Source organism: Motacilla alba, chromosome 2 (genome assembly GCF_015832195.1).
Source record: "Motacilla alba alba isolate MOTALB_02 chromosome 2, Motacilla_alba_V1.0_pri, whole genome shotgun sequence".
Classification (NCBI taxonomy): domain Eukaryota; kingdom Metazoa; phylum Chordata; class Aves; order Passeriformes; family Motacillidae; genus Motacilla; species Motacilla alba.
Genome location: NC_052017.1, coordinates 108,265,051 through 108,288,352, shown reverse-complemented (window position 1 = coordinate 108,288,352; position 23,302 = coordinate 108,265,051). Strand labels below are relative to the sequence as shown.

Below are 23,302 nucleotides of genomic sequence, written 5' to 3'. Positions count from 1 at the left end.
CGAGTCCCGGCCGCGCCTCGCCCGGCCCGGCCCGCGGCGGCTGCACGGGACAGCCCTCGGAGCGCCGGGCCCCGGCTTCCCCAGGGCGCCCTGAGTTTGCGGTTTGTTTGCCCCGCTTCCGCCGAGGAAGGCGAGCCGGAGCGTGCAGGAGGTGCGCAGGGCTGCGACAGCGAACCGATGCATTAAGGAGTAATTGCTAGGGGGGAGCGCAGTCTCAGGGGGAAATAAAATTGTGGGCGTTTTTAGGACAAGTTTCCCTGTAATCCTCATTTTTTTTATACGCCACGAGCCATATTCTTCCTACTCTTATCTGGCAGAGATCTTTCCTGGATACACCTTATTAATTGATGCTTACGAAGGCATAACTGATTCTTCACGATGGTGCAACAATTAAACGTGCTTTCTTGTACATCCTCTCTGCTGAGGCCGTTACCTGGTTAATCTTTCCAGGATCACACTCAGTTGTGGTGAGTAACTTCAGAACCTGCTGGTTATGATACTATTTGTGATACTATTGGGGTCCGAGAGGGGAACCAGCCTCAGGGGGGTCTTTCCAATGACATTATGTACCTTTATTGCATGTTGTAACAATGCAAAATAAATAATTCAATGTCAGTTGCGACAGTTATAATTTCTATGGCCGTCATTAGGGGAAGAACTTTACCTCAAAAGTTTTTCTGAAGTGACATATATCTGTTGGTGTTATTGACACAGAAGAATAATATACCACTTTATGGAGTTTGCTGATACCCCTGCATAAAGATAGTTGTCTTTTAAATTTAAAGAAAACAAAAGGCGTAAATGAGCCAATATATGTGAAATGCATAGTATTAAGGGCTTTTGCATGCCTTCTTTGTTCTGTCACCGAGTCACTGTGCTGGACTGATCACTTCATAACCACACAGAACTATGCATGTTCACACAGCAATACACACTGAGATCTTGTGAGGATTCTTCTTCAGGATCTGGAGGACAGGGCTGTATTTTGGCCCAGGTTTAACAGCTGTTGTAGCTACTGCAGCTAATGGTTATAGAAGTACTGTGAAGTTTTCTTTTAGCTATTCCTGTTTGAAATAAATGAGGCAGAGCATGTCTCGGAGAGCATTCACATTGCAACCCTTTTAATTTGGTGATTTAGAAGTAGATTCTGCTTTCAGATGTATATTACATTTCCTAGACTAATGGTCAAGTATTTCTTTACATCAAAAGGCTGTAACAGAAAAACCATGATTTGCAGCTTTCTTTTCAATCTGCAGGTTGCTTTGTGGAGTTCTGAAACAGTTTTTCATTGCTGATCCAGCACACTGTTAATGAGATAATATATATATATTTACAACTATTTGCCATCTTTAAATGCTGATATGGTGGAGTAAAAACCTAAATGAATTTCTTTTGAAAAATTCTTAGTGTTGATTTCCCTTTGAAGTCATATGTGCTTACAGGAAAAATGAATAGAATAATCTTTTCCTGGAGCTCAATAGCACAGGAGCTCTTCTGTAAATTATCTTGAGCTTAGATGTCTGCTCTTAAGTTGTTTATGGCTAAAGTGTGGGTCAGCTACATGTCCTGGACATCCTACAAGAACCTCAACTATTATAAAAATGTTGTTTGTTGGTTTTTTTTTTCTCTTTAATTTGGCTGCCTTGTATGAAAAACTTCTGTGATCCCTATTTTACAAAAATAATTATCCTGCTGTTAGAAAAAGAATGTCAAACAGTATAGATTTTGTTTTAGTACAGCTAGTAAGTGTGTCAGCAACCATTGAGGCTGAATTTCTTTCTGTCTTTCCCTCACTTTAACCTGGCAGCAGCTAAACACTCCTCCTCCCACAACCAGGCTGCAGTTCTGTCCCTACAATCAGTTTTATAGGGAGGATCCATTGAGTATTAGATCTTTGTTTTCCCGGTGGGGACAGCAGAAATTCAGAGTTCGCCGACACCGCAGAACAAAGAGAAAGTTAATCTTTGATTTTTCAAACCATAAAAGCAGCTGAGCCCTTCTTGGTGCCTGGTGAAGAGAGGGGCTTTCAAGGTGTGAGGCATGCACCAGGTTGCTGTTTTCTCGAAGTACAAACATCTAAAAAAATGTCTAAACTTTTAACAGCAATTAATTATCATCCAAAACAGCCAAACCTTTGTCAGGAGGGAGAGTGTTTGCTCTCAGGAATAATAGTTGTAATCAGGAATAATAGTTGTAAGCACACTATTCTAGAAAGTTACTATCACACTATTGCCATAGTGGCTGGATCTTGGTAACTCCCTTGAAACCTTGCCCTTCCCCCAGCTCTGCCTGCCACTCCCTGTTCATACTGACTAATCTTCCTTACAGCAGTGCGAGGAAACTTCTGGCTTTCCTGGGGAGGGGGACAAGGATGTGCTTGATCAGACCACCAGAGTCCACCTCTGCTTCTTACAAAAGCAAGGCTAACTTTACAACAATTGTGGTTTTTCTTGTTGTTTTTTCTAGAACAATACAGTTTCTTCTTTTTGACAAGTGATTCAACTAAATAAGACAAATGTGGTACCTAGCAAATGGTGTTAAGTTGGAAAACCCAGTGTATATTCTTAGTAATGAAATGTTGAAATTCATTTATATTCACATTAAGCTATTATGCAAATATTTTGCGTTGTTTGAGATTGTCATTAATCTTTTCTGCATAGTTTAAAGAGTCTTTACTGCATTGTGGTTGCAGATGCCACTCATTTTTTGGGAACAGATCCCAGTAGAAAGCAATGTATCAGGGTATTGCACAGATATATCAAAATAACATTTATTTATTTAAAATAGGTAGTGGATTTATACACATCACAGAGGGTTTCTAACACCCAGACAGCTCTTGAAACCGGAGCAATTGCAATAGGTACAGTCACCAGCTTCAAAATGCTCACTACAACCAAGCACCTGCATTTTTTTTTTGAGAGCAAAAATGCTCCGAGGAGAGTAGATTAGCACCAGGATTTGATACTTTAAGCAAACATTTGGCATTCTAAAAATGGAGTCATTGTTGTTCCTGTGTGGGTGAACTATGTTTTTGATTCTCCATGCCTCCTGTCATGCGCCTTAAACAAATTCAAGCCGGAATTATCCCCCCCTTTCTTTTGCATTACCTTCTCTCTCTCACTTAACTGCTTTCTCCTTATCTTTCTCTGTTCAGCTCTTTCCCTTATATGCATTGTTCTATTTGCTTATTTGCTACTTGCCTGGTTTTTTTTTCTTTTTTTTTCTTTTTTTTTTTTTTTTTTCTTTCTTTTATGGTGTGGCGAGGTTGTTTAACTTTTCAGGTGCCAGGTGCAGCTGTGGAAATGAGTAAGCCTGCTGAGGTGCAAGCTGTGGGATTGGCAGAGCTGTAAAATAGCCCGGCCAGATCCTTGCCCTGAACACAGGCGTTTTGTTACTGACAGCCTGATATACTGTCTTTTATGTGTGTGTGAACAAGGCGTGGCAGAGTAACCCTTTTGTTGCTTTCCCTGTGTAGCAACTGGCACTGCTCTGAAATTGCCTGTAGACTTTTTTCGAGGTGGTGTGGTTCTCTTTCTGGGAAAACTCACGACAGAGAGCATTTAGATACATACAAATAAAAGACTGCTCTGCTGTGCAGCAAGTAGAATAGAATAAAATAAATGGAATTAAATAGAATAGTTCAGCTGGAAGAGACCTACAACAGTCAGTCCAACTGCTTGACCACTCCAGGGCTGACCAATAGCTACAGCATGCCATTAAGAGCACAGTTGAAAAGCCTCTTAACTATTGATAGCTTGGGGCATCAACCATCTCTCCAGGAAGCCTGTTCCAGTGTTTTAACTCTCATTAAGCCTCTCATTAAAGAAATGCTTCCTGATGTCCAGTTTGAAACTCCCCTGGTAGAACTTACAGGTCTTGTCACTGGGTAGCAGGGAGAATAGATCAACCCCTCCCTCTTCACTTCTTTTTGAGAGGTAGGAAGTAAAGAGGCTGCCCCTTAGCCTTCTTCTCTCGAAGCTAGACAAACCCACAGTCCTCAGACACTTCTCCTAGAACATTCCTTCCACCAGCTTAGTTGTTCTCCTCTGGACACATTAAAGACCTTCACATCGTTCTTAGGTTGTGTGGGGCACACAGTGCTCCAAGTGAGGTCACACCAACACTGAACACAATGGAATAATTTCCTTTTAAGACTGACTGGGTGTGCTGTGTTTGATGTACCCCAGGTTGAGGGTTGCTCTCAGGGCTGCCAGGGCAATGCTGATTCCCACTGAGCCTCCTGCTAGCCAACACCCCCAATCCCCCTCTGCAGGCTGCTCTGCAACCACTCCTTTCCCATATTATACTTGTGTTGGGCATAAGTAGAAATATTAGCCTCCTTTTGGTCTGTGAATTTTCATCAGTGCTGAACAACTGAACTGTATTCAACAGAAAGATAATTTTGAAAAGTTGCGCCTTGGAAAAAATCTGCTGTTCTTACTCTAATCTGTCAAGTCCAGTCTTAGCTGCAATGGTACAGTGTAAGTTTTCAGGGACTGTAGAGTCAGGAATGTGATATTCCCAGTCTCAGAAGAAAAAGAGTATTATTCTATTATTTTTCCTGTAACAACTGAGGCATATGAGCTAATAAATGTAAAACTATTGTGTGTGCCTCTGCGCTATGTCGGTAGGTAACCTTAGAAAGGGCTGGTTTAGCAAAGAAAAGAGGGCTCCAACTGAAGAACAATGCAGGCAGAAAGCCAGATATCAACTGACCTGAAGTTTAGGCTGGAAACTGGAGGAAACTTCACTAAGGCACTAATCACAAGCCCGAGAGACTGGACTAGAAAATCTTTTAAGAAGCCTTCCAAACCAATCCCTGATTTTGAGTCCGTGATTTCTAAAAGTTACATTAGAAAGGACTTATGTGCTCTCTGCATTTGCAAAGAATGACAAATTGCAGTAAAGGAAGATTTAAGTAAACTATCAGTTGAACTTTCCAGTAGGAGCAAAAAGACAACTGGGAGCTTGTTGAATCCTCCTTTCTGGAAATTCTTAGGGTTAGGATGGCCATTTGTCAGGAAAGATAGTGCTAGAATTGATCTGTTGAACTGATCTCTTCAGTTTGCATTTGCATTATTCAAGTTTGACTGAATAAAACATAAGCAAGTTAGATGGGACAGTGAGCTCCAGTCCTTTAAAGCACCAGGCTTTCCTATTCAGCATCTCCTGGTGACATGAGAGGGGCTGCTGATGTAGTTAGGTGCTGTTTATTAGTGATTGGGGATGTAGAATAACAGAATCTTAAGACCTTAAAGATCATCTAGTTTCAGCTCCCTGGATGGGATGACTTGCAGAGAGATCTAGATAGATTGGAGTATTGGGCAGTGATTAATGGAATAAAATTTAACAAGTTGAAATGGTGGATTCTGTACCTGGGATGGAGTAAAATTGATCACAAGTATAAACTGGGAGAGGAAAGACCAGAGAGCAGCCCTGCAAAAAGAGGCAGGGACACCTTCCATTAGATCAGGTTACTCAAAGCCCCAACCAGCCTGGCTTTGAACATTTCCAGGGATGGGGCATAGTGTCTCATCACTGTCACAATAAAGATTTTCTTACTAATATCTAATCTAAACCCTCTTTCAGTTTAAAGCCACTCTTCATTGTCTATCACTATATGCCCTTGTAAAAAGTTCTTCTCCAGCTCTCTTGTAGGCCCTCTCCAGGTACTGGAAGGTTGCTGTAAACTCTGACCTTATAACTTTGTGTGCACTTATTTTTTCTTTAATTTCTTGAATGGATGGTGCTGTGGTCTAAAGCACTTCCCAGAATTAGAATTTTTTCCCCCTCTCTTTTCCCCCTTTATTCCAGTTTAGTTTGTATTTGTTGACCTGTTACACATGAATTTTCCCAGTCCCTTTCTAAGGCTCTTGGGGTGCTTACAGCTTACCATGGTGTCTTTTATTCAGTTATATATTAACTAAGAAGGTCAAAACGATAAAAGCCAGATGTACATATCCAGAAACAACACAAGAAAAGCATTACTTTCCTACTAGTATTTATAAATTTTGCATGTCCAATAGCTGTTATTTTGCTATTTATATTCAAACATTTGATCTAGAGTGGATTTTACAGTCAAATAGCATTCATATAATAGACATTCAACATCAAAGACTCCAGATGTCCCTCTGCATATGTGCTTCAGGCACATGGCTGACAACGTATTTATGGGGGTTACCAAAACACCTTAACGCCTGAGCATCTTGCAGTCATTGATGAATTTGTAATCATATTCCTAAGGGGAAGAGATTAATTTGCAATTCCCCTTTTCAAAGAAAATTTATTGAAAATTCAGAAAAATTAAACAACTTACCAAGATCCTGTAGGGAATCCTGGGGAGCCTTTGTCTCTTGAGTCCTGTTCTGGTGTCACAATTCACCTCCCTGACAGCCTGAGCCTGCAGTAACTGGCAGAGGAACAGACCCTTGCCTAGATCTTTGGTACTGGAAAACTGTAAAATCAAAGCCTGCAGGTAAAAAACTCATTTGTTTTACCTAGATTTTGACTGGCTTGAAACCAATCTTTAATGAAGGATCTGCAAGGAAGCCTAATATAATAGGGTAGTAATAGTAATTAGTAAGTAAATAGTAATAATATTTTTTGTTGTTGCTTTTGTTGTTGTTCTTTAGAGCTTTCCCAAAAAGTAGAAAAAATAAAAAATTAAACTGGCAACTATCTGAATTTGCACGTAAGCCCAAGAGCACATGAGGAACATCAGAAGTCAGGATATGTGACGGGTGTCAACTAAGCAGCTTTTGTTTCCTAAGTTGTCATTTTGTGACTGTTCTTTTTCATAACTTATTTCACTGTATCCTGAATTACAAGATGCTATTTAACATATGGTCACAATAAGAAAGCATGACAGATTCATCTTTATACAAACATGCATCTAACACTGCCATCAGTTGTAATTTTGTCATATTCTCCTTTTTCAAAAATTTAAGCGCGCTTGGAATATTAAATAACATTTTCTATTGACCCATTTTTGACTTGTATCAGTACTCCCATATATTTCAGCTCAAGTTGCTTGAGCATAAAAACTGATGTGTAACATAGCTTTGGTTCATTTCTGTTTAGGCAGGTTCTAAATACACTAAAGAGAAATGATACATTATCTTTGTTGCACTGGAATTGGCAGCATCATCAGACTGATAGCAAAGTTGCTATAAATTTGAAGATGGACATTCTTTTCTTTTAACTTCCTGAAAAGACACTGAAATCATTATCTGAAATATGTATGAGTGCCCATAATCATTCTGTATGAAACTGCAGAAATAAGATGTCAAAGTGCTAAGGTAAAATAAAATGATAGATTAGATGACATTTGCTTAATACATGATACTGTTTTTCAAAGCAGTACTTTACTGAGTTCAGATAAAAATTTTTGAAAAAAATCTCTGTACAAAAAATAATTATTGTCGTGAACACCGATCTGGAATATTAGAAAGAAATTTGATTTTAGAACCAAAGTGTTTTCCTTGGTTCAACTCATTCTGACCAATATGCACTGAATGTACCTGTGATGCCTGTGCTGCCCAAATACCGTGTTTCTAGAGACTTCTGCTGTCCTTCTCTCTGTGGCTTGTAGTCCAGCATTAATTTATAGCTCCTCTGAAGCACTGTTTCAGAGTTGCAGGACAGAAGGGTATCACAGAAAAGGCTGTCTAAAGAGAGAGAACAATGCAGAGAATGATGGGTTGAGGAAATTGTACTGTAATTCTTGTGAGACCGGACACACATTTCTGCTTGACAACCTGAAATAAAATATTGTAGTCAATTTGACACATGAAATAATTTTGTTTTGGAATTGCCTGACTTTCTAAATCAACACCTTCAATTTTTTATTTTCATGAAAGAAGGAGATTTTTTTTCTTAAAAAACCCATCAGTTTTAAGGAAACTGTATTTCCCACTGATAAATAGAAAAAATATTCTGAGCCACTCTATGTAAAACATGATGTTCCAAATGATCATTTATTGTATTTTTTCAGTGCCATTCAGAAATTATTACAAACAAACCTCTAATATTTTTATTTATGAAAACACAAGCCCACAGTAATATTACTTATATTTTAAATAAAATTAAAATGATGCATTTGGTGACTCATCATTGAGGAGCATTTGAATTATGCAGTTATGTTAATTCAAGCAAAATGGCAGAATTTTTTTTAACTGGTGCTTAAATTGTGTGGCCTTTTCATGTTGCGCATAGTAAGTGCTGCTCACAACTGTTTAAAAGTGTTATTTATTACTACAGAATTAGGACAAAGTAAAAAGTATTGAAACTTGCAGTTCAAATTGAGACAGTGCTCCTAAGATAGAAATCTAACGAGACCCTCAGCAGCTTGTGGCTCTGTTTTCTTCCATGTCAGTATACTTCTCATCATACCAAGATCTCACTGAGCCTGTTTAAAACTGTAGGATCCTATTCCCAAATAAACCCGAGTAAAAAAAAAAAAAAAAAAAGCAAGCCATACACTTGGTACTGCATGTTGCTGACTTTAAGTCAGAGCATTTCTCTTGAGTGGTTTAGAGCAGAACTGATATCACCACTGTCTTTCTTCCCTGAAAACCATTCCTTCTTCATTATTAAACAGTACGATTAAAGGTAAGACAGCAAACAGGCTTTTAAATTACAACTGGAAGAAAAGAAACAAAACTAATGTCTGCTGGCCAGAATTAAACTATATGCTATTTTTTAAACAATAAAGCTAGAAAAAGAATTTGAACAGAATTTTTAATGAACCAAGTATTTGTTCACATCTTCACATGCATTTTTTCTTCCACAATTTGAATCTAAAAGATTTGAACCTTAAAGAATCCTCAATTCACTAAGAAAACAATTTTTAGGAAGTTTGTAAAAATTACACAACAATAGGACTTAATATTCAGAAGCGCACGGGATAATGCAATTGCTGTTTGTTGTGAGAAACCAATATTAAAAGATGCTAGAAATACTTCAAGAAGTTGTATTACATAATAATTAATAGAGTTGGTAAAAGATAGTACTAGAAGTAGACAACCACCACAAAATCAAAATCTGTCCTTTGAAACAACATTTTTCTCTATTTTTCTATTAGTTTTCTATTTCTCTATTTTTTTCCTATTCATTCTTCCCCTATTTCTAGACATGCAAGAGACCATAGTTCAGACACTCATACTTCACACAGCATTCCTGTTCAAGGAATTCAGCATGTGCTCCTGAAGACTAGTTTCATTACTTTGAACACAATTCAGAAAAGTATTTCTGATTTGCTTAAGATGATTATGGAAATATTTACACTAGACTTAACTTTCTTTTTTTACATTACAATATTTTCTAGAGGGGTTTGGCTGTATTACATAGGCTTTTTGTATACCAGATAGTAATATGTATTTTAAATATTTGCTTTTTAATGTAAACAGGTAGTTAGCAAAATGAAAGGGAGTTTGTCAGCATTTTAGTGAACTTCTGCAAAAATTCTCAAGATGTAAAAGGATATAAAAGCTTTATATATTAGTACCTATTTTCCTTCTTTAAAGAATGGTTCCAGAAACCATAATTACACTTGGTACATAACTTATAGGGAAGACTAATCCCTTTGAAGTCAATGCAATTTTAGTGATATTTAAGATAATCAAGATTACAGATAGAAGCAAAACCAGCAATATGTCAGATTTTATGGGGAGAGCATCTAGCATGTTCAGTTGCTGTAGAAAAGACCCTGAAGCTATGGAAGGGACCTTTCCTGGAGGTAGCCTTGGATTTGGTCATGACTCCTAGGGATTACTGATGTTGACAGTGGCATTGACTCAGGGGGCACTGCAGGCTGTGGTTGACAGTAAATCTAGTTGCATTTCCAAAAACATCTTTAAAGAAATCTTTTCTTGGTATCAGACTCAGAAACTGGTAATCCGTTCCTTCTGAGGTAAGTTAGTCTGGATACACAATTGAGTTTCTTTTCCATTTTATAGAGTGGGAGGTTCACAGACAACTCTTAAATTTTTCACTAACTTATCTGTCAAAGCCAAAGAAGCAAAATTTGCAGTAAAACTACGGATTTGGTGGTCTAGCAAAAATAGCTAGTCCCTCCCTATAACTGTATTTTATTTACACTGAAGCAATGTTGGGTGTGCTATGGTTACTATACATATGATACAGAAATAAAATGAGATAAAAGATATATTTCAGTATTTTGGTCCTTCAGATCATATTCTAAGACATGTTAAGGTATTATTAGAATAACAGAGTCCAGCAGAGCTGTTTTTCTGGGAAAATAAAAGCCAGATTTAATTAAGTTTATAAACTCATAAAGACTTTTTCAATTAATACATTCAAATAAACTTTCAAAATATCAATGCAAAATACATTGACATATGAAATAAAAATTCTCCACATTGCTTATTAGCAAATTTATATTGCTTCCAAGTGTTTTTTTCTTTTCAGGAAGACTTCTGCTACCAGTGTCAGTAATATGATACTTGCTATTGCCTCCTTACATCACAAAGCTTCCAAGATTTTCTTTTCTTATCAGTATGTGAGATGAGAATTGGCACAGTATATAATAGACCTCTTAATAAAACCTGACACTGGCAATTTAAATGGTAGTCATAGTTTGGCACAAAAATCTGACTAAGAGTTCCTGGTTGTCACTGAAGTCCTTTTAGATTTAAGCAAAGCCGTAATGGCAATGGAGAAAGGATGAAGCCAACATCTTCTTGGGTGACAGTGTCAATGTGGCAGCACCAGCTGTGACAAATCGCTCCTCACCATGACAGGAACAGTATGGTAGGCTGTGTCAGGGTGTTTGTTTACTGAGAACTTCAGAAAGCAATGGAGGTGTGTTATGTTTATATAATTATTATTTATAACTATTGTTGGTGATGGGAGAAATGGTTGAAAGTGCCGTTTTGTAGCGCTTCTTGAATTACATACAAAGTAAAATGATGCGTTTGAAAGTGCTTATTTAGTCTTGAGTTGACTAATTATTAACTACATTCTTTTCCTCTCTTGTCAGTGAGGGCCTATTAACCCAAATCTGCTTATTGTGAGAGATCACTCAGCTGTACACAATATTAACATGCTTTTGTACGACGTTAATTCATGCTGTGTGCACACAAGGATCCCCTCTCAGTGCTCTCCTCGGTAATCAGATATCTCTCCAAAAATACTAGTCTCTTTATACACTTTCAGTGCTAGGTGGAGAGAAAGAAAGAAATTTAAAGCTAGCTTGTATTTTCCCTTCACTGACAAAGTGCATTTGACCTCAAAATGGGGCACCCGTCAGAGATCCTTACACAAGCAGGAACCCCTGAAATTTTAGCGCTATTTCTTAGTTATAAATAATAACAATATTCTTGATGGGTGGCAGCTAATGAGTGTTGGTGCAAATGGCGATTTCAGCAGGAAGGGGTGCCAGCAGAGGCCTTACTGACTGGAGTACTGCACAGTGCTGTACTTTGTCACTCGTCTCCGGGAGGTGCCTGGAGATGCTGTGCCCATTCCCTGACCAAGATGACATTCGGCACTGAGCATCTGACCTGTGCTGCTCAGGCCCCCCAGATTTGCTCCTCCCAGGCTTGTTCCTCCCAGGCTGCTCATCCCAGCCCCTGACACTACTCTCTCTGTGACCACCACGTTGTGGGCATTGGATAACTCTGAGGGAATATTTATTAGGCTGCCCGGCATGCCGGAGGCAGGCCTGAACACCCTTTCTGTCACTACAACATTTGACCCATCTACCAAATCAGGAATGCTCAGAGATGCCGGGAGTCGGGAGTTAGGCGCGATTACTCTTTCCGTGACGATAACGTTGGAGCCCTCTGTGAGATCTGGGATATCTAGCATGCCGCGCAAATCAGAGGCAGACGCAGGCCCAACAACCCTCTCTGTCACAACGACGTTGGATGCACGCAGAGGGTCAACACAAAGAGAGGGCGAGCTGGAGGTGTAGGTCTCGGTCACCGTCATGTTGCCATGGAGCAAGGGATCCGGCATTGGCCTTGGGGGCTGTATGGTTGTCCCAGATGTGTAGGTGTTTTCAGTAACAACCGTTGTAGTGCCAGCGGGGGGAGGCATAGGTGCACTTCCATTGACAACGATGGTGGTGCCCGGTGGCGGGAGGTTTAGATCACTCTCAGGACTGGGGAAGGGAATGTTGACGCCTGGCCAGGGTGGGTTAGCATCAGGGAAAGGTTCGATCTCTTTGCCCAGACAGATCTCTGCTAGGGTCTTAAATTTTGGTCCTAATGTATCCAAGTATGTTTCATCTGTATCTTCTCCAATAAAGCTGCAGCAACCCACGGAGCCAACAGGAGTACCGACTCCTTCATGATCATAAATTAATAGGCAGTCATTTGCTGGCCGACCTTCATCTTCATCTGCATACACAAATGCTTTCTGTAGTTTACAAAAACAAAAAAATGAAAAAAAAAAGAGAAAAGAACAGAATAACAGAGTGAATTTTGTTAGGTTTTAACCGTGAATACTCAAACCACAGTAAAGTTTCCCTAACCACGGTAAGGCCCACCTGATTTGAAAAATAGGACATCAACAGGACAGACTACACCATCAACATTTTTTAACCTTTAAATAAGTTTATTTATTCTTGTTTCTGCTGACATGTAGCATCTTGAATTTGGTCTGTCATCAATGTATCTGTCTATGGGACAAAAGGGACAGGCAAACAGATGCCTTCTTTGGGCAGCAGTATCTGAACAAAGTGGTAGGAAGAGGATTGAAGCAGGATGGCAATGGTAGCAATGAAAAGACCAGGAAAGAGGAGATGGGATGGAGGATTGTCCACAGTGGGTAGACTTGGTGAGGCCAGAGGGGAGTCCATTTTGAGCAAGAAGGAAATTGCCAAGTGGGAATGATATTTTGGATCCTGGAGTGGTCATTGCAAAGAGATCAGGCAGGAAAGAGGAAAATTTAAAGTGAGTGCAGAGTGGGGTTGGAGGAAGTGGAAAAGGATGGACGGGGAGGCCTGGGAGGGAGAGTCAGAGAGTTTGGGAATTGAGATGGTCCAGGAGGATAGCAGTAGTATGTGGAGGCCTATGGCTGGCAGACAATTAATACATAGTGCTTCAGGCCAAGGCAGGAGGATTGCAGTCTGGGAGAAATCCATGCTCAGGATGTCAGGACTGCTCTGTTCTCTCCTCCACTGAACTTTGTTTAGATTTTGAAATACAGAAATTTTTATATCTTAATTGATATTTTGGTGACATGCAATTATAACATTTATGCCTCACAGTTCATGCATATGAATAAAAATATAGCCCATGAAACCCTTAATAATGTAAATTCCATACCATTTTTCTAATCCCATATGTAAAGGCGAATTAAGGTGTTGCCAATTGAAAAATTGCATATTGGTGTCACTGGTAGTTCACAAGTCTTTTAGGGAGCAGAAATGACAATAAAAATAAGGAAGAACTGATGTTTAAAGTTCGTTCAGGATTAAAATGACTTCATCAAACAAACTGTACAGGAAGTAGGAGTTAACAACTCCAAAAAGTTATTAAATATTTTTACACTGAGAAAGGTTGAAAATATATAAATTGGGTGGGTAATTATGAAGTTGAAATAATTTAATTACTTCCTACCTCGACCCGCATTATGTCCATCAATTTTACAAAAAGGCTGTTGAACAATCTACCTACTATGGCAGCAGCTCAAAGAGAGTACTAGTGTTGTAACTTTTCCTACCAGTGTGATCACCTTTGCTCTCACAGCAGTCTTATAGCAAGGAAGTTTCAATTTGAGTAGAATTAATTTGGATTTCCACTGTGTAACCTGGGAAGGAGAATCTAACAGAAAGCCTGCTCACAGATGTAACTCAAAGAATAGCATCTAATTACCTCAGAGAAATAGTTGTCTAGGAAGGCCATGTTCACTCCTCCTTCTCGATACTCTTTTATTGTTCCTCCAATTGACCCTTTTGCTTCCCCTGTTCCAGAAATTCCTCCAGCTGTTCCATAGCCAGTGCCAGTGCCGTAGCCAACACCTGTAGTTTCTTCAACACCAGAAGCTACTACTCCTCCTCCTCCATATGTGTTATTATATATTTCTGAAAGCAGAAAAAGTTATCCCTCCTGTGCTCTGTGAAACTTTACACACAATTTGTCAGTTGTTTTTACAAATGTTCTAATGACCACTTCTGAGTTTTCTAAAGGTTTTTTAGACCAATCTGAGTCACAGGCACGTGCGTAGGTACCAAACTTTGAAACTGCAGTAACAATTATATACATATTAACCGACACCTAAGCACTTGATTTTATTCCTGAGGCTAGGCAGCATGTGTGCATGTGTTTTAGAAAATCAGTGATTTATTTTGTTATTGACTGGACAGATTATTCTGTCTAATGTATATATATGCTTTTGTGGGGTTTGTGTTATAAAATCAGATAATGTTTATCTATGCAAATGCACAAATGCATATTTATGATCATATTTGCATTTTTTTCCCCTTACACACTTAGAAAATAAAGAGTTTTGTAAAAATTTTCACATTTTCAAGTAGTGAGATTTTTTAGGGGAGAACAACAATGGATCAAAATAACCACCAGTTTATAATGCATAATGGAAATGGCCTTTATAATAAGTTACAAAGTAATACTTACAGGATTTTATCTTCTTTGTATTTTTTTAGTCCATGATAACAAGGAAAGAGTTTTCTTAATAATCATATTATAATAAAAGAATAATATTATAATAAAAGAATTGCATACAGTAGTCTTGACTATGGTTATGCTGGGAAACATAGACTAAATTACATATATTTTTTGTTTTTGTGAAATGAGAAATCTGTATACAGATTCTAGTATAATAAATAAATATTCTTGTATAATAAATAGTAAGCAGAGAGGTTGTCATGCAGAGTAACATTTCTTCCTGTCAGAAGCTAGGGAAAATGGATCTGTGCCAGCAGCCTTCCTTCCTCTTCTGAAGTAAGGAATGGGGGAGAAGGATAAAGTAGCACTGCACAGCTGGACTTATTCTCTATGATCATTGAATTCCTAGAGGAACCTTATCTCAGAAGCATACATTTATTGTGTTATGTATCAGTTTGTCTAGGTTAACACACAAATTGTCGGTAATTAAGTGGCTAGTTGACATGCTCCCTTGTGGGAAGGGAGCAGGAAACTGGGAAGAACTGAAGGTTTTACCCAAGTTATGAAAGCAAATATTTTTATTCTGGCTAAAGATTGATTTCTGCTAAAACTGATGTCTTGAAAAGGCCCTCCATTCAGTAGCTGTGTTGATGAAGAAAAATTGCCTGGTATTTGAAAGCCTTGGAAGATATTTCAAAATAAGTGTAGTTTGCAGAAATTAATCTGTTCGAAAGCTCAAACCCCAGATTTTTTCATACTGGAGGTCCTACCAGCATGAGTTTGATCATCTGCTGATGTGAGACTGGCAGTGAGATTGGAAGGGTAATAGCTGGGAAACCAAAGGACTCCATGAATCTGAAGGCATGAAGTTCTGAAAGACAGCTTTATGACAGCATAATTTATAAAAGATTTAAGGATCTGCTTACCAGAAGGTTCACCAAAATCACCTCCTGCAGCGGTTGTTGGGGCAAGAATGTGCGAGACATCCTGGAAAACAACATTTTAACTCCTTGAATGATTACCTTGAAATTCCCATATGAAGACCAAGACTTTGTGAATTATATTAAGGAATTAGCAGTCCAAACTGTTAACGATAGTTAGTCATTATCACCACCCCCATTAACAAACAAAGCAAAACAAACCAAACCAAACCAAACCAAACCAAACCAAACCAAACCAAACCAAACCAAACCAAACCAAACCAAAACAAGACTACAAGTTTTTTCCCTTGTCGACATGAACAATGATCAGTGACGGTGATTTGTGTTCCCTTTTCCTAAACTTGCACTGAAGAAGCTTGCTAGTTATTATGCTTCATCTGAAGGAACAGTGGCACCAAACTGTTGTGCCAAACTAACTTAACCACTGCTTAAAACACATAAACCCCATCACTGAATGTTAATTAAGCATCACCTTTCATATCTTCCTGGCAATTGTTGACAATGCCAGACTGGTTTTAGATTACACAGTGCTATCACATTCTGTAGAAAAATGCAGCCTTTACTCATGAATTACTTGTGGTTTTAGAAACATGGGATGTACTGACCCTGTCTTCAGGCTGTGCACCTTCTATTCCCCATGGATGAATTGCCCCTTCTGTACATTCAGGTACAGGTTCAAATCCAGTTCCAACTCCACCTGCAGCACCAGGTCCACAGCCACAGCAGTCGCTCATTGACATCAAAATTGGAATCACTTAACAGGAAAGGAACAGGAAACAACGATTTAGGACGTCTTTTCCTCACAGGAATAGCTGCTCTCCCCAGAGGGCAGGTGCTCATGAACTTTTGAAAATATGCCTTTAAAATATTTCTAACCAAGCAGCCTGCAAGTCTGGCTTTTAGAATCATTAGCTGCTTATGGAGATACCTGTATTTGGAAATTCAGAATAATTTGTACCATTAGTTATAGCGCAGCAAAACAGGGGTGGGGCTGTTACTCTGAATTTATGCTTATACACCTGGGAACAGACTTTGATCTGTCTCAGTTGAACCAATATAAGTTGCATACATATTAAAATTAAACAAACAGAACCAGTGTTGCTAGGTATAGCATTCAGTGCTATTCTTTCCAGATAGAGGAGCATACATTTTTCTCTTCAAGTATTGTAATTGAAAAGAAATACACATTAGTAATAATAGGCATATGAGAATCAGTGGAGAGTCCACCTGACTACAGTGATCATTGGCTAAGGCTCCAGTTGTACATTACATATACATAATGCTTGATTTGAAAAAGCAGCAGGGGCAGTCCCCAAGACCTAATTTCACCAAATGTTTACATACAGTGAGTCAGGTTTCCCAGAGTGCTGTATTATGCTTAGATGTTTAAAGAACTTGGTGCTGGAAATTGCAGAATGCTTGTAATGGCCAGCATCAAAAACACTGCTTATTTTAGAAAGGCAATGCAATATTAATTCCTAGAATCATAGAATGGCTTGGGTTGGAAGAGATCTTAAATACCATTTAGTTCCAATCCCTCTGCCATGGGCAGGGACACTTTCCACTTACCATGTTGCTCAAAGACTCATCCACCCCAGCTTTGAACCAGGGATGGGGCATCCACAACTGCTCTGGGCAATACGTGCCTCTGTCTCATCACTCTCACAGTTAAGAATTTCTTCCTAAACCTACTGTCTTTGAGTTTAAATCCATTGCTCCTTGTCCTGTCACAACATGCCCTTTCAAAAAGTCCCTTTCCAGCTGTTTTGCAGAACCCCTTTAGGCACTGGAAGGCTGCCGTAAGGTTTCCTTTGGAGACTTCTCTTCTCCAGGCTGAACAGTTCCAACTCTCTCAGCCTGTCTTCATAGGAGAGTTGCTCCAGCCCTCTGATTACTTGAACATCAAAGTGAAATGAAAAGGGGAAAGGACTATACTATGTACAAAGTGCTGCCTCATACAGCATGACTAAGGATGTATTTACTCCAGACTATGAGGGGAGATTTCCAAAGGCAGAAAGACAGTCTGTCCTGTAAGATATCTGGGGACTACAAATTACACAGCCTTTTGAAGCTTCAAAATTTTGTTTGTTGATTCCTACTAAACAAAGATCAAAACCTGAACCAAACCCCCCTCCTCAAAAAATCAGGGGAAAAAAAATCCATTTCCTCAGGTTTTGTAGTCAGTATTTCTGCAATGGGAAATTTTAGATGATGATTATTTGATACCCAGGCCATGAAAGAAGGTTGATCACCTATGATTGTGGTAGTCTGAGAAATAATTACTTGTATAAATTCTAACTTGACCCCATGAAGCTCATAATTCTTCATGAATACTAGGACAAATGAATTAACATCTTGTTTTGATCCTGTTATCATAAATGCTACTGTTTTTTTATTATATGTAGTGTTTGGAAGGACTAGCCAAAAGTTTCAAAATCTATGACTTATTGTTCTGCTACTGAAATCTGGCTTTGAGTTCAAAGGAATCTTGTTCTTTAGATCCTTTCATACCCAACTTGGAGCTGATACTTGCCCATTTCTTCTAGTAATGTAATGGAAGTAGAAATTGCAAAATGTGACAGGATAGCTTTGTCTAAGAATTGGATAACAAGTCTTAGAAAGGAAATGCTTAATTTTGAATGAAAAATGTATGTATAACATAAAATTTATGGAAATTCTTTTTGTTTAAAAGACAATTTTTTTCTCTGTCAAATGGCCAATGGAAGCCAATGGATTAAGAACCAACTGGAAAAGTAACCTTATTTTAGAAGAATTAAAAAATGCACTTTTTACATTATTTAGAAAAAGAATAAAAATTGTTTTCTTAATTTTATACTCACAAACAAATATTAATCCACCGAGGAACATCAGGCCAATGGCAGCAGCACTAAGTGTGGTGTTTGATTCGAATTGCCTGCCATAATTTTCATTTCCAGCATAACCATCATCAGTGGAAGCAGTATATCCATCCTCACCTCCTTCGTAGCCATCAGTATAACCCTGCCATTCTGTGTGGTCCTCAAAATCTCCTCCTCCAGGTCTAGTCTGGCCATAATCACCACCACCTTGTTGTCCTCCCTCTTCCCGGCCTCCTCCACCAGTGCCACCACCACCACCACCAGCAGTGCCACCACCACCACCAGCGCCACCACCACCACCACCAATGATAATTATTCTTGTGGCCCCACTGGTGCAGTAGTTCCGACTATCGCACTGGCAAGCTTGCACAGGAATTATGTGTGGTCGAGCACAGCGCCGCCCTTGGCTATCCCTTACAACAACATGGATCCTGTAAAGGTAAAAGTCTATATTCTGGCCCACTAGTTCTGCAGAGGAATCTTGGAGGAAAAAAAAAAAAGAGAAAATTATTTGGATGAAGGTATTGACTATAAGTGTTCTAAAAATCTGTACTACTTGTATATTACAGTCATAGAACAGAATGAAACAAAGTGTTCCGTTTCTAAGCACCTCGACTACTTACGCATCTACAGTATTTACTCAAAGCTGAAACATAAAATACTCATCTGTGCTTGGTTTTTGTCTTGCAAAACCTGAGACAAATCGGTCTAGTTATCACTTCTAAACTTGAGAAATACAAAAGGAGAAAATGAAATCTTTTATTTCCACTGTTGCGATTCCTGAATTTTATTCCCACAATAGTAAAGATAAAAGTTGAAAGTTTTATGCATTTCTTATTCCTCTCTCAAGGAACTCATGCATGTTTTTCAGAAAGTTTTTCAGTGGGTTTAAAATATTTAGGATTACATATTTGCAGCTGTTTAGGACAGGTAGGAGCCTCAAGAATACTTGCAATTGTGCTACTTGCCATTTAGTGTAGTCTTCTATGTAAACAGTAAGTTATGCAAATTCTGTCATTTAGTAATGCATGGGATTTGATTAATTCATTATTTTGTCATGTTATATTGAAGGAAACTGGCATAGCTTCCCTGGGCGCTGACTAAAACAATTTTCTTTAAAATACAAGTAGGTGTGACTGGTACAATAAATTAAAAAAGTTGTAATCTTAATTTGCCCTTTTCATATGCCTCTCATGAAAGTAAAGCTCTGCTAACTATAAAGTTTATACTTTAATAAACAAATTTGAGATTTTTGATATGCTTAGGATTTTTTAGATAACACAGAAATAAAAAAGTGTCAAATTATTCCTTTTGATTTACTTCATCATGTGTACACCCGTAAAGGCTCTTGTCATAGTTATACTCAAAGTACAGTTTTGCTAGTAAATTTTCAGTTTCCTTTAAAATGTAACACATATAATAATTCTGATTTAAATATTCTTATATATATATGTACGCATGCATATATTCAAATTTGGAGTAACTTCTTAGATTCATATTTAACTGAGATTTTAATAGATTCTAGAAAGTGTTTTGTTTGTTAATAAAGTAACATCCCAATCAGTTATTTTAGAGAAGAGCTTATTGCTATCATTTATTCTGTTATAAAATGTAGGTTAATTTACCATTTATTCGTCTGATAATCCATGTAGTCTGGGGTTCACCATGTATGCTGAATGTGAAGGGGGTAGCATAGAGATCACCATCCCTATGCTTTGCTGAGATAATCACCGATGGGGAATTCATACATACTTTCCTCATTTCAGTATTAATAGTTGGGCAATTGGCATTGATGCCATCTAATGAAAGCACAATGGTGCCAGTAGCAGTATATCGAGGAACCCCTGTGAAAGGAAGGTATTTGTGGTCAGAAGGGAATAGTGATACTATAAACAATGCAGTTCGGGTTGGAAAACTAGAAACAACAAAAAACATTTGGAGAAATCTGGAATTCAAAGGGTTTATTTCAGAAAACTTAATCTCTTTTCTTACCTCTGGTGATAGCCAGAACCTCTGCTTGGTACTGCCCATTGACCACATAGATGGAATCCCGGGTAATAACTTTGTTCAGTGTGATTTCACCAGTGTTCTGATTGATTCTGAACCAGGCAGCTGGGTCACGTCCTATACTATATCTGTGTTTGGTGAAGTAAAAATACTCAGCGTTATGTTATGAATGTATGAATTACATATTTATTTTGCACATAAAATTTGGCACTCTGGAGCATTTTTTTTTGGCTATGCTAGATACTATTGCATTTCACTCAGTTCAAGCAAAATCCATGTAGATCCAAAGGATGTAGACCAGAAAATTAGGAGTAAATTAGAATTAGGAATAAAGCAAATGCGTAGAAGCCCATTTTATTTTGAAAATGCCATCATAGTCTAAAAGCAAAACTTTTCTGGATCCTGTAATCCTTTACTAGAACCCTTGTTGATAGCAATGGTTAAATCCACAGCTCCTCCCATAACATTCTGCAGTTGTATTTGCTGACATATTTCTGTGTTTTAGGAATTTTTATCAAATATTTGTAAATAAGCTGTATTTATTTCTACATGCACTGAAAAGCAAAATATAGTCTCAGTTGGTATTGTTAATTTCAAGAGAAGCAAGAGTAAATTTTTTTTTTTAAATTGGAGAATGAACTAGTAGGGACCTCTTCTATTCTGATTGGATAATATTTGTTATTGGGATTTGTGATTGGACTGTTATTGGGATTTTCTGTCTGCATTTCTTGCGATGTTAACAAATTCCCTCCTTGTAGCAAGTGTTATAAGAAGAAACAATCTTAGGCTGAGTAAAAAAAAACAAACCCTATTCTAGTCTATTTAAGTTACAGCCTGTTAGAAAAGTGGTATTTTCTTTGTCTTGTGTATAAGGCTAAGGAAAGTAGTGAGGAAAGAAAAGCAATTATGGCACAAAAATGGGCTATATACTATTCTATAATGATATAGAATGTATGATACTATATGGTACTATTCTATTGCCATTTTTCTATTGCTAATCAATGAATATTGTTTTTTTAAAGCATCCTTTAAAATACTTATTCCTCATCCCATTGAAATTTCAAAATAATTATTCCATCCAGGGAGTTAAGCAGAGCAGAGCTTACACGACATTTGATGCAATGGTTCTAGTGTCCTCATCCATGGCTGTGTATGTTCCTACAACATAATTCACTCTTGCACCTTCTGCCAGGGAAAACACAACTGAAGATGGATGAAATCTTGGTGGTTCAATCAAATTTTTTACTTCTACTGTGAGGGGTGTCCCAAATATTTGGTACTCATGTGCAACAGAGTGGTGAAATGCAGCTACATTCCTGACGCCAATCATCAGTGAGTGAGTTCGCATATGTTCAAAATCCAGCTCCTAAAAGGTAAACCACAGAACATGAAATAATACATAAAAGCTCTTTTAATATTTTAAAAATATTTTCTTTTTTAAATGGTTGAGTGACAGTGTTTTTACTGCCTGTTTAATTCTACTAACAATTAATTAAAATTTCAAATCAAGAGCTGAATCAGTATTTATCCATACCTTAATTACTCTAAGGATTCCTTGATTTGTAGCTCGATCTGTAACAATTTCAAAACAGTTATCTTCATTACCGGATATAAAGAAAAACTCTGCTAACCAATTGTCTGTAAACTCTTCATCAGCATCCAGAGCTTGTATTCGTAGCAGTTCTGAACTGAGTGAATTTTCTGAAATACTTGCTGAAAACTGAAATGAGAGACAAATACCTATTAGCAAAAATATATGTGTTTGGAAAACAGGAAAACACAGCTGTCTGCAGAGATTCTTTTGAAGGATATTCTGAGCACAGTCCATGCCAATTTAATAAAAAAAAGTGTTCTGGGAAAATTGTGATTGTGGTTACAGATTTGAAAATCTCCAAGTGTCACCTCCAAGGTTTGCAGAGGCATCTTAGAAGAAAAGGATTTGTACTTTCTATAAGAAATGGTCTTCCAAGGATTGGGTTATTCTACATAATCTCATATTGTAGGGATCTTGGCACCTGTATGACAGGATTTCTCTAAAAGAAAGTCAGTCAAATACAAAGAAGTCAGTCCTGACAGTGTCAGGAATTGTTGCACAATTGTATTTTGTATTTCAAGGGAACAACCCTGTAAATCCCATGGAGCATGTAAATGTGAATGTTCTCTACGGGTTAGTAAGGGCTGTGTTACCGACAGGGCTTTTAAATGGGGTTTTAAATCAGTGTTGCTGCTTTTGTTACTGGAAACTTACAGAGCTTTGAGCAAGAGTTGGAAAGTTGTCATTAACATCGATAACTTTCACGTTACAGCTACAAAGGGATGATATTCCATCTGCAGCCCCGTCCCGGTCTGATGCCTTCACAACCAGAGTGTAGCTACTATGTTGCTGTCACAAAAAGAGAAATGAGTATGTTAGAAGACCATCTTATAAATAATTCATGCTTGCTACTATTTCCTAATGCAGGAATTTGACTTAGACATTTTATTGTGACATATCAAAACCATGCATTTCTCCGTTAATATTTGTAAAACCCACAACGTTTCTCTCTCTGCTATATTTTTCTTGCTCTCATAGCACATACACACTACAGCATAATTTTATTTAGCATTGGAAAGGGAAATGTTACCTCTCTATCAAGATAATTTGCAAGATGGAGTTCTCCTGTGTATTTATTCATAATGAACATGGGTGGACCAGAAGGTTCCTGACTTTCTATTTTGAAGGCAATTTTAGAATTCAAGTGGTTAGGTTCATCCGCATCTGTTGCAATGATTTTCATCACCAGTGTGTCTAAAAATAAATTAAAAATAATAGTAATTAAAAAAACCCCCACAAAACAAGCAAACAAACAAAAAAAACCAACAAAAAAAACCCCAAACCAAACAAACAAAAAAAACCTCAGAA

At 38.0% G+C, this 23,302-nt stretch overlaps 1 protein-coding gene and 1 long non-coding RNA gene across 2 annotated transcripts in view; one reads left to right on the top strand and one right to left on the bottom strand.

The window, feature by feature from the left end:
* The first annotated feature begins 18 nt into the window (after positions 1-18).
* The window catches only part of LOC119697462, a 69,835-nt gene continuing 46,551 nt past the window's right edge, over positions 19-23,302 (top strand). Inside the window, exons 1-2 of the long non-coding RNA XR_005255853.1 lie at positions 19-151; positions 318-467. This is a non-coding gene — a long non-coding RNA (uncharacterized LOC119697462). The remainder of the gene's footprint in view (positions 152-317; positions 468-23,302) is intronic.
* The window catches only part of LOC119697459 (desmoglein-1-like), a 30,294-nt gene continuing 10,754 nt past the window's right edge, over positions 3,763-23,302 (bottom strand). The window contains exons 5-15 of the mRNA XM_038128256.1: positions 23,025-23,188; positions 22,649-22,783; positions 21,935-22,120; positions 21,507-21,766; positions 20,386-20,528; positions 20,019-20,237; positions 18,376-18,873; positions 16,141-16,289; positions 15,521-15,581; positions 13,842-14,050; positions 3,763-12,381 (exon numbers count right to left, since the gene is read on the bottom strand). Coding sequence (XP_037984184.1) covers positions 11,410-12,381; positions 13,842-14,050; positions 15,521-15,581; positions 16,141-16,289; positions 18,376-18,873; positions 20,019-20,237; positions 20,386-20,528; positions 21,507-21,766; positions 21,935-22,120; positions 22,649-22,783; positions 23,025-23,188 — 2,996 coding nt within the window. The 3' untranslated portion in view covers positions 3,763-11,409. The remainder of the gene's footprint in view (positions 12,382-13,841; positions 14,051-15,520; positions 15,582-16,140; positions 16,290-18,375; positions 18,874-20,018; positions 20,238-20,385; positions 20,529-21,506; positions 21,767-21,934; positions 22,121-22,648; positions 22,784-23,024; positions 23,189-23,302) is intronic.